This window comes from Canis lupus, chromosome 2, assembly GCF_003254725.2.
Source record: "Canis lupus dingo isolate Sandy chromosome 2, ASM325472v2, whole genome shotgun sequence".
Classification (NCBI taxonomy): domain Eukaryota; kingdom Metazoa; phylum Chordata; class Mammalia; order Carnivora; family Canidae; genus Canis; species Canis lupus.
Window position 1 is genome coordinate 18764560 of NC_064244.1, and position 16918 is coordinate 18781477.

General features: G+C 41.6%; 2 protein-coding genes across 7 annotated transcripts in view; one reads left to right on the plus strand and one right to left on the minus strand.

The window, feature by feature from the left end:
- Positions 1–16918, plus strand: part of RSU1 (Ras suppressor protein 1) — a 249472-nt gene that overhangs the window by 188868 nt on the left and 43686 nt on the right. For 2 of the 5 annotated variants that reach the window (XM_025445213.3, XM_025445215.3), the window contains one exon: positions 5511–6080. The exons of the other annotated variants lie outside the window; for them this stretch is intronic. In XM_025445213.3, coding sequence (XP_025300998.1) covers positions 5511–5613 — 103 coding nt within the window. In that variant the 3' untranslated portion in view covers positions 5614–6080. Of the gene's footprint in view, positions 1–5510; positions 6081–16918 lie in introns of those variants that run through there. 5 annotated transcript variants of the gene reach the window in all.
- The window catches only part of PTER (phosphotriesterase related), a 144036-nt gene that overhangs the window by 5321 nt on the left and 121797 nt on the right, over positions 1–16918 (minus strand). The window lies entirely within an intron of this gene.

A 16918-nucleotide genomic window follows, 5' to 3' on the forward strand; every position in this document is an offset into this window, starting at 1 on the left:
CTGGTGGGCTGCAGTTTTTTTTTTTTTGGTTTTTTGGTTTTTTGTTTGTTTGTTTGTTTTGTTTTGTTACTGCAGTCCTCAATGTCAATGGCAGTAGCGTTCAGTCGCTTAAAGTGGCTCGTGTGCAGGCGGCTTTCACAGGATGCATCTGAATTGATCAGTCAGATGACCCCGGCTGCCCATGGAATCATTTCACAAGGCTTCCTCCCGAAGTGGCCTTCAGCAGGAATTCAGCGGGCGGCTGCTCAGGGCAGGGCCCACTCCCGCACAGACGAGAACAGAGAGTCCCAGGAGGGGGCTGGGGGGCTGCTGGCTTGCTCATCTCCCACAGCGGATGAGACACTTCGCCTTTCAGATTCTCTTCAGTGACGGAAGCAGGCTCTTCAGACTCCTGTGCGTAACAGAACCTTGCCTGTCACTTTGGATTGTTCTTTGTTGGTTTTTTCCCCACCCCTTAATCATCTTTCAGTTACCCTCTGTCTACCTCCAATGTCAGGGGAGAGAAGAGTTTCTAAGACTCCATGGCATCGGGTGCCTCCACTTTATGGGTTGAACATTTTGTTCGCCAGCAGCTGCCGCACTGCTGGTGACCTTGAGCCACTCCCTTTGTTGCCACTCTCAAGTTGGCAGGGCCAGATTACTGGGCCCCCGGAAGCCTCCTCCCTCTTCAGGCACAAAAGGGCAAAGCCACATTCCTGGCTCTGTTAGGTGCTCAAAGGCAACATGAAAGAAACTGGCCAGCTTAGCCCGAGTCTTAGACCCTTGTGAGAGGTGAAAGGTGTCAGCTGCTGTTCTGGAACATCTGCTGAGTACCTGCACAGACAGGTCCTCCCATATCTGGTTTACTCTTCGTCCAAGCCCTACGAGGTAGCTAGCCGCTTTCCCAGAGCCACAGGTCATTGAGGGCGAGCAGGGTGCCGCAATGCAGAGGTGAGGGAAGCCCCAGAACTGTTGTCTGGGGACCCCCAGGGCAGGGCGCTGTGAGCTCCTGGAGGGCAGGACAGAGGCCGCTAAGGAAACATGCTGGTTTGGGAAGGACCTTGTGCCAGGGTCTGAGGGATGACTGGGATCTTCCCAGGTGGAGGTGGAAGCAGATGGAGCAAGAGAGCCTGTCTTCACTAAGACTGAGGGAGACGTTTGTCATGCGAATGCGGGGAGGATATGGGATCTGGAGGACAAAAGCCATCCTGAAGGCTGTGACTGTATTTAGTCATGTTTCTTATCTTCTTTTATGCTGTTTTGACATCTTGGAGGTCTTGCTGGCTAGGGAGAGACTGGCCTTTCCAGGGCTAGCTTAATTCCTAGAGATAACAACCAACTAACCTGCCAGCCTGTCTTTGATACATAAACCACCCAATCCAAACGACCTCGACCACCTCCATCCTGGAACTCCCACACACACACCAGGCCAGTATTTCCCCTGCCCTAAACCACCCCAGGGCCCGATCCCATACAACTGGAGACCACCCTGATCTCGAGTGCCTGGAAATTATTCAAACTGTCCAACCCTAAATTCACTCAAACCCACCCATCCCTTCCCATGAAACCACCATGAAGGACCTGGGTCCTGCTCCCTGCTTTGTTTCTTCTGTCTCCTAACTGACCCTGGTACTTCCCCTCCTAGCTGGCCTGTGTGGCGGGGCATGCCCCCTCCTCTTGGGAAACTGCTTTCCAATGGCATTGGCCTCTTCACGTCACATGCAGTCAGTCACCTCTAGAAGTTAAATCTTGGGTTCATTCAAAACATCCACCAGGGCATTAGCTTCAGAGAAGAGCGGGCAGGGACCATCCCGTCCAACTATAGCGGAGAGGAGACCATTTGCCTACGTGTTCTCTCTTCTTCTGGTAGAAACAGCACCCTTTTTCCTTTGGGGCACGCTTTTTTTTTTTTAAACTCAGTTTTTAAACTTTTCCTTCTTTTCAATGACCTGCTGCCCCCCAGAAAGTCTCCTTTTTTTTTTTTCTGCCAAAGGTAAGCAGATGCCTCACTTTTCTGCCCTATGGAACCCAGAAAGGTTCATGTACTATATCATCAGTTCCCTGTTGTTGTTGTTGTTGTTGTTGTTGTTGTAATAACAAAGTGCCGTGAACTTGGTGCATGAAAACAAAGCAAATATATCCTCTTAGAGTTCTGGAGGTCAGAAGTCTGAAATCAAGATGTCTGCAGGGTTGCAGCCTTCTGGAAGCTCCAGAGAAGGCCCTTCTTTGCCTCTCTAGTTTCTAGAGGCTGCCTGCATTTCTTGCTGGAAGCCCCCTTCCTCCAGTCTTCAAAGCCAGCATGTAACAGGTTTAGATCTGACTCTCACCTTTCTGCCTCCCTCTTAGGAGGACCCTTGTGATGACACTGAGCCCACCCAGAAGATGCAGTGTAGTCTTCCCAGCTCAAGAGCCTCAATCAGTCACCTCCACAGAGTCCCTTTGTGATATCATATGTTCACAGGTGTCAGGGGGCATTACTCTGCTTCCACACTTCCTTACCAAATGGAAACCCCCCAGCTAATCACTGGTAGAGCCGGGAACAGCACCCCCACTCAGACTTCGGACCCTAAAATGCTCATCATTAACTGCTGTGCCCCAGTGATGTCTCCATGTGGGAACGGCCACCGGGTAAAGCCCCACTCTCACCTGCCCGCTCAGCTGGAGGGTAAGGGATCGGTGGAGGGCACAGCAGCATCTGGGCCTTGCCAGTGACTTACTGAGGAAGGGAGGAGGTGCCTTTAGCTCTGCCCTAGTTGCTTTCTCCCAAGAGGATTAAAATCTTCCAGGGATGCTTGGGGATTTGGCATTGATAGAAAATATCATGCAATTTTTTTTTCAGAGGAAAGAGCCCTAAAGAAGTAATCATATAATTATCTTTATTTAATCCCTCCAACTACAACCCCACATCAGTCCTGATTTTCATCAAGCATCCACTGATCACTTCCAGGAGGCATACCAGGTGCTAGGCTTATTTAACTACTGCAACCACCATTCTAAGAAAAAAGCATGGTTTTTGTTTTGTTTTGTTTTAACAAAAGAAGAAACTGAGGCACTGCGAGAGGGATGTGAGGGATGCTAATGATTTGCCCAGAGTCAGCAGCTTCGTAAGTTGCAAGAGGGGGATTTAAACACCAAGTCCCGGAATGCCATCTCTGATCTGGCCCCTTTGTGGTGACTTGCTGTGTAGCCCAGGAGGTCCAAGCACAGTGGGGCCTGACTATAAAAAAGGCAGACATGGAAACATTGGACCTTTCTAGTCGCTTCCTAACCAAAGGAGCCTTGCTGAGTTCCAGACGGCTTTTGCACCCCCTTCTGAAATGACTTGGCTGGATTACCACCATCAGGCCCAGCGGAACCCCCGCCTCTTCTCGGAAGGCCTCCGTGCCCACCTTGGCTCTTGCTCCTTCAGGATGTGACACGTGGGCCCCTGTCAGATCTTCTTTTCCCTCCTCTGACGTCTTATTTGTGTCGCTCTTGCCGGATTTCCCAGCTCACGCGCTGCGGAGCTGTATTTCTGCAGAGTTTTGTAACCCTTAAGGTTGGATGCTATCTGTGAGGAAGAACAGGGATATTTTTTCCCTTCCAGGGGTCAGGGTTGGGGAAATAGAGGAGAGCTGCCTGAGGCTGGAAAGAAGCTGGGAATGCACAGACCAGAGTCAGGCCTTTGCTGTGTGCTGGAGGAGCTTGCAGAGCAGAGGCCTCTGGGGACACCACCCTGCTGTGTTAGCAAGAAGGAAGCTGTGTCCTCGGAGCGGGGGAAGGGCCGGGGCCGTTACAGGGGAAAGCATGTTTCACGGCATGTGTTGCTAAAGCCGAGGAGATTAATGGAGGGGTCTGCTTTGGCTGCTTCTTTAACTGTTTGACACATCTGGGAGAGAGGCAGCAGGGGTGAGGTGGGGGGGGGGGATGTCCCCAGATGATAGAGAACAGTCTTGCCCTCGCAAGATGCTTAATCACCTCTGTGGAGCCCTTTTTGCCATGTAAGTGGATAGTCACAGGTTCCCAGGGTTGAGACAGCAACTGCAGGAGCCCTAGGTTAGCTGAAATTACCTCTCCATGGAAACCCAGGGGTTCCTTTCCTGGGATCCAGGACTCAGACTTCAGGGGGATCAGTGGCCCTTTTTAAAGCGTAGGGGATGGGGCCTTACATGGATTTAAAGATCCATTTTCCTGGGTGACAACCCTCCTGGGGACAGAGGTGTTTCTCTGATGGGGGCACAGGGTGGTTCACTGTCAGGCTGTGCTACCACCTTAACCTGGGAGATGGTCCCTCCTTTACCTGGAGACATTCCCAGCACCTGGCCAGACCTACATCCTCTGGCTCGTAGGTCAGTGCCACCAGCTCCACAGTCTGCATTCTGAACTCCATGTGAGCAGAGACCTATCTTCGTGGCCATGTTGGTAGATCCTGCTCAGAACACTTCTGGGGAGACTTGGAAGCCTCTGAAGAAGATAGACCACATTGTCGCCTATCAGCTTCCCCTACTGCTTGACCAGCTGGCCAGCCCTGTGTGCGTGGTCCAGCCTTTGGCCCGCCAACCCACGGTGTCAGTGTCCTCGAGCATCCGTGTATGCCACCAGTTTGCCTGGCAAGGTGCAACTGTCAAGAGAGGTAGGAGTTCCTTAAGTGGACTCTAGAACAAGGGACATCCTGTCCCAGGAGGTTAGTCTTTGTGTCATCCCCCCCTGCAGGTGGCATAGGGCGATTGCAACCAGCCGATCAGGCGTTGCCTTTCCTCCGGAAGAACAGAAACACACTCCAGGCTCTCTCTGGGACATAGTAATATCAATAAGAGGAGTTAAGGTTGAGCTGAATTTATTTTAGGGCGGCTTTTAATTTTGTTTAATCAGAATTACTCATAAATTATCGATTAATTACTATCTGCTGTTGGGTTCAATCCTCTCAGCCACAAGCTAGCTTCGCTCTTCGATGAATGCCATCCACAGTAATTGTCGGGTACTTTGTCAACATTTAATCAGCGGCACTTATTAACGTGGCAGTGATGTGTGGTCGCCACCCCAGTGCTATCAATCACATGTGAGCAGCTGGAGCAGGCCTGGACACCGCTGCTCCCTGTCACATTATCCAGCCCCTGGGCTTTTCTGGCTGGGAATGGTGTTCACTTCTCACTAAATGGACACTGTGTCTCTTCAGTTCGACCCGGCTTTTGTCATCGTCCTAAACACATAGACTTACACACTCATAGCCATTCGAGCTTCATGCTGGAACAGCTGGGCTGGGTATTGCCGGTTCTCAGTCCCAGATCTTCCTCTGGTGTCCTCGCACTCCGCCCAGCAAATGTGAAATTCCAGGACACCTGTCCAGAACTGACTCGTGTGCTGTGTGCTGCGTGTGAGAGCTTATATTCTTCACTAGAACGTGTGACCTGGACAAAGCGGGAGTGATCTTTCAGTTTTCTTTGGCTTCCTGAATATTTCTGGAAATTAGTCTGTTCTTTAACGCCCTGCTAATAAAAGCTTGTCCTGTGTTAACAAACTGGATCTCACCCTTTCTCCCTCTCTCTTTGCAGCCTGTACGGCAGACACATGCAAGCAAACCCAGAACCGCCAAAGAAAAATAATGACAAATCGAAAAAGATCAGCCGGAAACCACTGACAGCCAAGAACAAATAACGGGTTGGCCTGGGCTGGACTTCTGGTTGCCTTTCTCATTATCACTCGCGCTCCCCGCCACCGTGTCCCACAAGTAAATGCCATGTGTGTGCTGCTTTCTCTCCTCCTAGCACTTACCACTTTACCTTCCAAATGCTTTTGGTAGGTGGTAGACTTTTATGAATTCTTAAAGCTGTTTCCATTTGTTTGCTTAAAAATGCCACAGGCAGGAAACAAAGCTCTAATTCAACTGCAAATTCCATAGTAGGCACGGGAGTTCCGTTCCCTGAATAGATGTTCACAAAGTTGCATATTATCAAAAGAATAATTAAAATCATGTGATCACTTAAATGTCACAGTTAACACTGTTCATTCTTGTGTTCATTCACATGACTTGTTATTTTACTTTGTTCTAAGCTTTCTATAAACATTGGGATATTGTGTTAAATCACAAATAATTTTTAATAAAATCTTGAATTTGTATCACACGTTGCTTCTTGAATAAAAAAGCGTCTCATCTTAGGGTACACACATTTTTGTTTTTTGGGGTTTTTTTTTCCACCCAAATTATCCCATCTGGATTGTATTGGTTGTAGATGGTAAACTCTGAAGCGTTCTGGGGAGAGAAATGCAAAATTACATCAGAGTTGGTTTCTTCTCACATTGATTTGTCAAGTTGTTTTTTTTTTTTTTTCCTTTGAAGACTGTTTCTAAATTAGGAAGAAGCAGAAAAACAAATCTCTGGGAAACTCTGCCAAAGGATTTTGGAAAGCAGCATTTCTTAGCTGAAGAAATGGTGACTTCTGCCAGTGGCTGGTAGACAAAAGTTGTGAAACGGAGAGAGAAAAACTCAAGTATGTTTCTTGTCACTGCAGAAAATCTGCTCATAGCACAGCATTCTTCTGCGTGACTTCGATGGTGCCAACACAGTTGTGTGAACATGCACACCCCACCCCACACCCAGGGTAGAAACTGCAGCTGCAGAGTCATTAAACAATCAATTGTGTAGCATCTGTGATAGGCAGCTTTGTTCTTACCAACAGTAATATGGATGTAAGTGAATATAAACCGAAGCAGCATTCTTGTGCTAAGAGGACTGCCAACACCCAGTGCCTTAACAAAAGGACTGTGGGGACGTAACATCCTCAGACGGATTGTGGTCTGCTTTCCCCTGTATCCTCTCCTTTCTGTGTCACAGTAGAACCACCAAGACCAGGATCGCTGGAATTCTGGAAGAAGCCAGAATCAAAACACAACAACAACAAAATCCTGATTTGCGTGGGAGATGGGCTTTGCATTGAAGGAGAAAGACCACCGATCAAGATCTACACTTTCTGGAAAAGTTCCTGGTAGACCATTCCTGTGGACTAAGGAATCCCCCCAGGTGCCACCTCCTGTTTGGGGTTAGGGTCGACTTAATTTCTCTAGGTGCAACCTTTGCCTCAGCCTGGATTTTTTAGATTGGTTTTTAGCTCATGAAATTGCAGGAAGAAGAACAATGCCTCTGCTGTTGTTGAGGAAAGACTTTGTCTAAAATTGAACCAGCACCAAAGCATTAGTAAAAATATCACAATATACTCTGAGGAAAATTTTCTTTAAAAGATGAACACTCTTGATAGAAATATGGGCAATACACATAAATTCACAGAGAAGAAGTATCTCTAAGGAATGTGAAAAAACGTCCAAACTCACTAGTAATCAAAAAAGTACAAATCAAACCAAAAATAAAAATGTGTAACAATGAGAAATGTGCAAATATTTTTTTTAAGGCAGTAGTTAGTGGTGGGGAGTAACACGAGACAAACATTCTTATACACTGCTATTGGGAATATAAATTTCTCTCAGAGAAGGTGGTATAGCAATTTGACAGTATGTAGCAAAATCTTAAAATTTTGTGTACTCTGACCCAGAAATTTTATTTCTAGGAATTTATCCTGAGGACATTATCAGAGATGCACACAGAGAGCTATATTTGAAAATTGCCCTTATAGCTTTTTACACAGTGGAAACATGGGGAAAAGCAAAGAGCCACCACGGGAAGAAGGGTTAACAGCAGTGTGTTTACATGACAAACTTTTATGAAGACATTAAACTTTATAGAACAATATCTGAGGGCAAAAGGGAGATAATCCTATCATCCAGTTAAGTAAAAAAGTAAACTTTAAAAAACTATATGGTCCTCCCTGTGTAAAAAGGAAATTGTGTTTGCAATATGTGCAGAAAAATTAAACGGACCAGGATTTTATGCCTGGTAAATCATCTCTCTCTGGTGGGTTAAGATTTTTTTTTTAATTTTATTTTTTGAAATTTGTTCTAATTTTTATTAAGTTTTTAACTTTAATTCCAGTATAGTTAGCATACAGTGTTGTATTAGTTTCAGCTGTACAATGTGGTGATTCAACAATTCTGTACGTTACTCAGTGCTCATCATAAGTGTGCTCTTATTCCCCTTCACCTATTTTTTATTATAAATACTTATTCTTTAAATTTTCCATAGTGATTATGTATACTGTTGTAATCAGAAAATATTAAGTATTTTTTTTCAAAATGAAATGGGTATATTATGCAATCCAGAAAGTAATATATATTTGAATTCAAGCATAATATAAAATCTCAGGGTGGTGGGTTTCTTTTTCTTTTTTTGTCACTAAAGTAGGTTTTTTGTGTTTTCATACATATTTTAGTTACTTGGTGCCCTGATTAACATCTTATCCACAGTTCAAAGGGTGGTTTTTTTTTTTATAACCCAGTTTTACTGAGATACAGTTGACATACAGCACTGTGTATTCTTAAAGTGTACAGCATCATGATTTGACTCATATATTGTGAAATGATTACCACAATAATTCAGCATTCATCATTTCATATCGATTAAAAAATGTATATTTCTCCTTGTGATTAGAACTCAGGATTTACTCTCCTAACTTTCAAATATACCATACAGCAGTGTTAACTAGAGCCGTCATGTTGTACATTCTATCCCCAGGACTTAGCTTATAACTGGAAGTTTGTATCTTTTGACCCTCTTCATCTAGTTCTCCCTCCCTACACCTGCCCTTGGTAACCTCAAAATCTGATCTCTTTTTCTGTGAGTTTTGTTTGGTTTTGTTTTTTTAGATTCCACAAGTTAATGAGATCACATAGTGTTTATTTTTCTCCATTTAATTTCACCTAGCATAATGCCCGTAAGGTCCATCCATGTTGTCACAAATGGCAGGATTTTCTTCTTTTTTTATGGCTGAGGAATATTCCACACAGTAGTATTCCCGTGTGTATATACCACATTTTCTCTATCCATTTATCTATCAGGGGACACCTGTTACTTTCATGTCTTGGCTGTTGTAAATAATGCTGCTGTGAACAAGGGGGTCAGATGTCTCTTCATAGTGTTTTCTTTAGATAGAAGAATTAATGGATAGCTCTATTTTTAATTTTTTGAGGAACCTCTATACTGTTTTCCATAGTAGCTGCATCAATGTATGCTTCTACCAGCCCTCCACAAGGGTTCCTTTTCTTCCCATTCTTACCAGTGTTCTCTTTCACCTTTTTAATGATAGCCATTCTAACAGATGTGAGATGATCTTGTCATTTTGACTTGTATTTCTCTACTGGTTAGTGATGTTGAGCATCTTTTCTGTTGGCCATTTGTGTATCTTCTTTGGAAAAATGTCTCTTCAGTTTCTTTGCCCATTTTTTTAAAAGATTTATTTATTCATGAGAGACACACAAAGAGAGAGGCAGAGACATAGGCAGAGGGAGAAGCAAGCTCCTCTCAAGAAGCCCAATGTGGGACTCAATCCCAGATCCTGGGATCATGCCCTGAGCAGAAGGCAGACATTCAACTGCTGAGCCACTGAGGTGTCCCTCTTTGCCCATTTTTTAATTGGATTTTTTTGTTGTTCTTGAGGTGTATGAATTATTTATGTATTTTGGATATTAACCTCTTATCAGATACATGGTTTGAAAATATTTTCCCCATTCTGTAGGTTGTCTTTTCATTTTGTTGTTTGTTCTTATCCTGTGCAGAAGTGTTTAAGCTTGATATAGTTCCACTTGTATATTTTTAATTTTGTGGCTTGTGCGTTAGGTGTCAAATCCAAAAAAATCATTGCCAAGGCCCATGTCAAGAAGCTTTTTTCCTATATTGTCTTCTAGGAGTTTCAAGGTTTCTTGCCTTACATTTAAGTCTTTAATTCATTTTCAGTAGTGTAAAATAAGGGTCTAGTTTTATTCTTTTACATGTGGATATCTAATTTTCCCAGCACCATTTACTGAAGAGAACATGTTCTCTACTGGATGCTCTTGGACTCCTTGTCAAGTATCACTTGACCACATATGCATGGGTTTATTTCTGGGCTCTTGATTCTGTTCCATTGGTCTACGTATCTGTTTTTATGTCAGCGCCACACTGTTTTGATTAGCTTAGCTTTATGTAGTTATTATAGCTTTATAATAGAGCTTGAAATCAGAATGTATGATGCCTACCATTTTGTTCTTCTTTCTCAGGATTGCTTTAGCTATTGTCTTTTGTGGTTCCATATATATTTTAGGATTTTTTTCTTCTGCTTCTGTAAATAATGTCATTGGAATCCTGACAGGGATTTCATTGAATCTATAGATGACTTTTGGTAGTATGGACATTTAACAATAAAAATTCTTTCAGACCATGAACATAAGAGACCTTTACATTTATTTGTATCGTCTTTGGTTTTTTTCTTCGATGTCTTACAGTTTTCAGAGTAGACATTTTTGATCTCCTTAGTTAAATTTATTCCTCAGTATTATTTTTGATGCTGCTGTAAATGGGATCAATTTCCTTAATTTTGCATGTTAATCTTGTATACTGCAACCTTACTGAATTCATTGATTAGATCTAACAATATTTTGGATGAGTTTTTTTTAGGGTTTTCTATATATAAGATCATGTCATCTACAAGGAGAGCCAGTATTGATACCTTTTATTTCTTTTACCTGATTGCTCTGGCTAGGACTTCCAGTATTATGTTGAATATGAGTGGTAAGAATGGGTACACTTGTTCTTAATCTTAGAGAAAAAGCTTTTAACCTTCTATCATGGAGTATGATGTTAGCTGTAGGTTTTTCATATATACCCTTTATTATGTTGAATATGTTCTCTCTATACCTAATATGTTAAGAGTTTTTATAATGATTGGATGTTGAATAATGTCAAATACTCTTTTGTGTCTATTGAAATGATTATATCATTTTTTTATTCTATTAATATGATATATCATTTATTGATTTGTGTATTTTGTGTATTTTTTAATATGATATATCATTTATTGATTTGTGTATTTTGAACCATCCTTGCATCCCAAAGATAAATCCCACTTGATCACAGTGAATGATCCTTTTAATGTGCTGCTGAATTTAGTTTGCTAATACTTTATTGAGAATTTTTTCATCCATATTCATCAGAGATACTGGCTTATAGTTTTCTTGTAGTGTCCTTTCTGGCTTTGTTATCAGGGTATTGCTGACCTAGTAAAATGAATTTGAGAGTGCTCCCTCCTCTTTGATTTTTTGAAAGAGTTTGAGAAGGATTTGTGTTAATTCTTTTTTAAGTATTTGGTAATTCACCAGCAAAGCCATAAGGTTTTGGGCTTTTCTTTGTGAGATTTTTGATTACTGATTTAGTCTCCTTGCTAGTAATTGGTCTGTTTAGATTTTCTATTTCTTCCTGTTTCAGTCTTGGTAGGTTGCATTTTTCTGAGAATCTTTCCATTTCTTCTAGGTTATCTAATTTGTTGGCATGTAGTTCATAGTAGCTCCTTTGACCTTTTGTATTTCTGTGGTTTCAATTGCAATGTCTCTCATTTATAATTTTGCTGATTTGGGTCCTTTGATTTTTTTCCTCGTTATCTGGCTACAGATTTGTCAAATTTATTCTTTCAAAGAATCAACTCTAGGGTTTTGTTTTTTTTTTAACTGTAAGCTTATTCATCTTTTCTATTGCTCTCCTCTATCAGTTATTTCTGCTCTGATCTTTATTATTTCCTTCCTTCTGCTAACTTTGGGCTTAATTCTTGTTTATCTAGTCCTTGAGGTATAGAGTTAGGTGCTTTATTTGAAATCTTTTTCAATGTAGGTATTTATTGCTATGTATTTCCCTCCTGAATCTGGTTTTGCTGCATCTCATAAAGGTTGGTATGTTGTGTTTCCATTTTCATTTGGTTCAAAATACTTGGTTTCCCCTTTGACCCATCAGTTGTTCAGGAGACTGTTGTTTAATTTCCATTTATATATGAGTTTCCCAGTTTTCCTCCTATTACTTCTAGTTTCATACCATTATGGTCAGAGAAGATAATTTATTTTAGTCTTCTTTAACTTGCTAAGACTTAAGACACTTTACACTTTTTGGTTGCCTAACACATGGTCTATCCTAGAAAATGTTCCATTGGACCTAATAAGAGTGTGTACTCTGCTGTTGACTGATAAAATGTTCTGTATATGTTAGGTCCATTTGGTTTATAGTATTGTTCAAATCTCCTGTTACTTTATTGATGCTATCTGGATGACCTATCCACTGTTAAGAATGCAGTATTAAAATCCCCAAATATTATTGTATTGCTGGTTTTTTTTCCTTTTAGCAGTTAGCTTTTGCTTTATATATTTAGGTGTTCCATTGTTGGGCACATGAATGTTTACATTTGTTAAATCTTCATGATGAATTGATCCCTTTATAGTTTTATGATGGCCTTTTTTTTTCTTTTTTTACCATTTTTAGTTTAAAGTCAGTTTTGTCTGCTCTTGGGTTTTCTCTCTGATGTTTTGTACAGGAACAGTTGTTGTTCTGGTGAAGGGGAGCGATGTCAGGAGCAATATATGTTGCCATGTTGGTGATGTCAGTCTCTCCAAAAGGTAGCTTTTTAACAAAAATAACCTGACGTTTTTAGTGCAATGATGAGATCATTTGTTGCTGTAAGTGCCTTGCAGTCTCTGAAGGTAGCCTCTACTCCAGTGCTCCAAAGCCTATATGGGAGCCCATGGATATTTTTTTTATTCCTTGGACTTGTCTTTATGTAAGACATTGGCCTAGCCTATATGCTGGATACCTTAGATAATGTGCAAAATATTTCTGTGTATGTAATTGCATTTGGTCCTTGCAGCTACTTTATGCAATAAGCAGGACAGGATTGTTTAGGAATAAGTTGTATAATGAATCTTAGATCTAGAAAAGAAGTGTTTCTCTTTCTTGGCTAGAAGTTTAGTCTTCTGTTTATCATGAATCCATTGAATTTTTTTTTTTCCAGTTAAGATAGGAGCAAGTAGAAAAGGTGGAAGCAGGAAGAAAGGGTTAGGGTTGAAGAGAGATTCATGGTTAAATTTTTTTTCCTGCAGAGTTACAGAGACTTGATCATCTTACTGTGCATTTTGAATCTCTGAGAAGGAGCTAAGGTATTCAGGGTCGTTTGACAGACTCACTCTTTCACTAATCATGGCACCACACTTATCATTGGTGGAACTCCTATAGTCTTCGTTGGATCAAGCAACTGTCCTAGTCACATCAGATTGACTCTGTTGAATAGAAACTATTTAGAAACCACTTAACATAGATGAATCCTCACTGTGATAATGTGGAATAGTTATAGATGAAAATTATATTAATCTAGAAGGAATTCGATTTTCTTAGTCATTGTGTCAATATTAATTGCTAGAAATATAGAACAGAAGTTGACTCTAACTTTCTATGTTTTTACTTTTACTTATACTCATGTTAATATATGAAATAACTTGTATTCAATTGCAAATTAAGTTTCCAGTAGAACTTTATAATCAAAATATCGCACATGTATGCTTCAGAAATTCTTCTGGGCTCTGCTCCCAAAATATAACCAGAAATGCGGACATCACACCATCTTCTTCTACACTGGTCCAGGTACTCTGACTTCTCACCTGGATTATTACAATATCCTACAGTTGGGTTTGTGGCTTTTGCTTCCGCTGTCTTACCTCTGTTCGGCAGTGATCCTTTTAACACAGAAATCAGAACACAATTCTGCTCAGAATCTTCCAGTGGTGTTTTCCACTAACCATGGCCTGCAAGACCATGTGTGATCCGCCTTTCCTCTTTTACTTGTCTCACTTGTTTTATCCCAGCCTCACTGGCTTCAAGGTTCTTACTTTAGGGCCTTTGTGCCTTCAATTCCTTTTCCTAGAATGTTCTCCCAAATACAACTCTTTGACCAACTTTAAATCTTTTTAAAAAGTCACTTTTGTCGATAAGGCCTACCTTGATCACTCTTTTCTAAATTGCAGTTTATTTTGGGGCGCCTGGGTGGCTCAGTCAGTTAAGCGGCTGCCTTTGGCTCACATCACGATCTCTGGGTCCTGGGATCGAGCCCCATGTTGTCCCCGCTCTGCATGGAGTCTGCTTATCCCTCTCCCTCTGCACCCCCTCCACCCACTCAGGCTCTCTCTCAAATAAATAAAATCTTAAAAAGAAAATTATAGTTTACTTTGTACCTGTCTTCAACCCCCCCAGAATGTCCATGAGGCTATCTGTAAGTAGCCAAATACTTTATTAGCCCTTCATGAAAATGTCCCCTGACCATTCCATTAACTGTTACATTCCCACACTTAGACCGATGCCTAGTATACATTAGGAGCTCTGTAAATGTTTGTTTAATTGAATTTAATACTATTGTCATTTGGATAATATAAGGCTAACACTAAAGGAAAAAGATGGGAGGGACGCCTGGGTGGCTCAGCGATTGAGCATCTGCCTTTGGCACAGGGCATGATCTCGGGATCCTGGGATCTGGTCCCACATTGGGATCCCCACAGGAAGCCTGCTTCTCCCTCTGCCTATGTCTCTGCCTCTCTCTCTCTCTATCTTTCAGGAATAAATAAGATCTTTAAAAAAAAAAAAAAAAAAAAAAGGAAGGGGATAATCTTAGACATTCCTGTGGAATTTTCTGTTTCATACTTTGAGTCTATTTCATTTATTTTTCTCAAAACTGCATAAGAGAAATAGAATCTCTGAATACTAATTGGTGAGACATTATTCAACCCTATAGAAGTTCAAACAAACTTTTACCTGAATTTTTGGTTTCTCTTGTGTTGATCCAACTGTTGCATATTTGATTATTTAAAACCTTCTTCAAATAACCATCGATTTCTTCTGTAGCAGCTTGAACCGAACAGCATTCTACCTGCATTACGACTTTGCATTTAATTTGCATTTAAGTTATATTTAATTTGGGGGAAGGGCCCCAAAGCAAAATCCAAGTGCTCTGGTCAATGTGAGTCAATTTCAAAAGAACCTGTGGATGTTCACCAAAATACACTTCTCTAGGAAGGCAAGTTTAAAGACAGCAGAACCAGCTGCCAAAGCACTAATCCTTCTATCCTGGACTCTTTGTGACCTAAAATTAGGCATTAATCATTCATGTGTATATTTCTTCATCTGTAATATCATAAGATTATATTATGTTTACATATGTACGTATACTCTGTGTATGTGTCACTGCCCTTATATACATATATACATATATATGTGCATATATGTGGATGTCTGTCACTTATCATCCCACCAATAATAATAGGGGACCCTGTGGTCTTTAGAAATGTCAGATTTGTACCAGCACTGCATATAAATATTTTTGCGGTATTGCCTCTTACCTCACACTCATTTCGTACTCATTTCATACATAATAGAGTGTGGTAAGTTGCCATTGCCTGGTTTCCTCCTGAAACCATTATTTTATGTGACTAATAGCACTTATTTCCTGGGGGACTTCCGTGTCTCGGACTCTGTGTGTTTTTCATTCTTCCTCGCTAGTTATTGTCATTCTTTAGAAAATGTAACCTCAGAGAAACGAGAGAGCTTTCCTAAGGGCCCAAAGCTAACGAGTGGTAGAGCAAGGATGTGGGACAAGATTCTTTTGATTCCTAGAGCAGATGTCCTTTCCTCCATCTGACATTACCACTCTGCTGTCAAGTAAGACTCCCTTAGACTCTCTAAAAGGCAACAGTTTCCCTTCACATCATCTCTCAAATTGGAATCTCTGCTTTTGGTTTCTTGAAATGTTCATTCTATTAACACATGTAAGTGAGTACATGGTGACAGCAAGGTTAGTGAAGCATTATCTCACTTCTGTAAATGCCGACTTTTGGGTTCCACTCCCTCCGTTCTCGGTGCTTGGTAAGGTGGCAGCGTCTCTCTGATGACCAAGAGATGTAGTGACCAAAACAGGTAAGCCCCACTCCTGAAAACAACTCTGGCCTTGTCTTGTCTTGTCCAGAAATGCAGCACTTCACATACTATTCCACAAGGAACTGTTTTACTCTGAAGGGGATTCTCTCACATGACCCATCCGAGGAGCATTCCCTCCTGAAATAGGGGGCAACTTTCTTTGGGTTTTGATTCCAAGCAGCCTGGGCCTGGCATGATCAGACCACCTGTGACTTTGTAGCAGCTCAGAGACAGAGGAGAGAACCCACCTGCTTCACCCTGCTGCCCTCCTACCTAGCAGAGCACCTAGAGCATATTGGGCATTTGGATGCTGTTGGATGAATAAATGCAATTTCCACAGGATAGTTGAAATATCTTGCTGCTGTTTTATGTAAGCGTTTATACCAATTTTATAAGTGGAGAGGTCATATCTCATAATGGGATATTTAGAGACTTTCTGAAAAATCAGGCAATACCTCTAATAAGTTTGCAGGGCCAGAGTGAATGAAGTGAATAGGGTTGTGCAAGAATGCCATATTATATGCTGGGGATCTACCCCAAAGATACAGATGCAATGAAACGCCGGGACACCTGCACCCCGATGTTTCTAGCAGCAATGTCCACAATAGCCAAACTGTGGAAGGAGCCTCGGTGTCCATCAAAAGATGAATGGATAAAGAAGATGTGGTCTATGTATACAATGGAGTATTACTCAGCCATTAAAAATGACAAATGCCCACCATTTGCTTCGACGTGGATGGAACTGGAGGGTATTATGCTGAGTGAAGTAAGTAATTGGAGAAGGACAAGCATATGGTCTCATTCATTTGGGGAATATAAATAATAGTGAAAGGGAATAGAAGGGAAGGGAGAAGAAATGGGTAGGAAATATCAGAAAGGGAGACATAACATGAAGACTCCTAACTCTGGGAAACAAACTAGGGGTGGTGGAAGGGGAGGTTGGCAGGGGGTGGGGGTGACTGGATGACGGGCACTGAGGGGGGCACTTGACAGGATGAGCACTGGGTGTTATCCTATATGTTGGCAAATTGAACACCAATAAAAAATTATAATAAAGAATGCCGTGTTATCAGGAAGGTGTCTAATAGGAAAGTTGCTCATTACCTA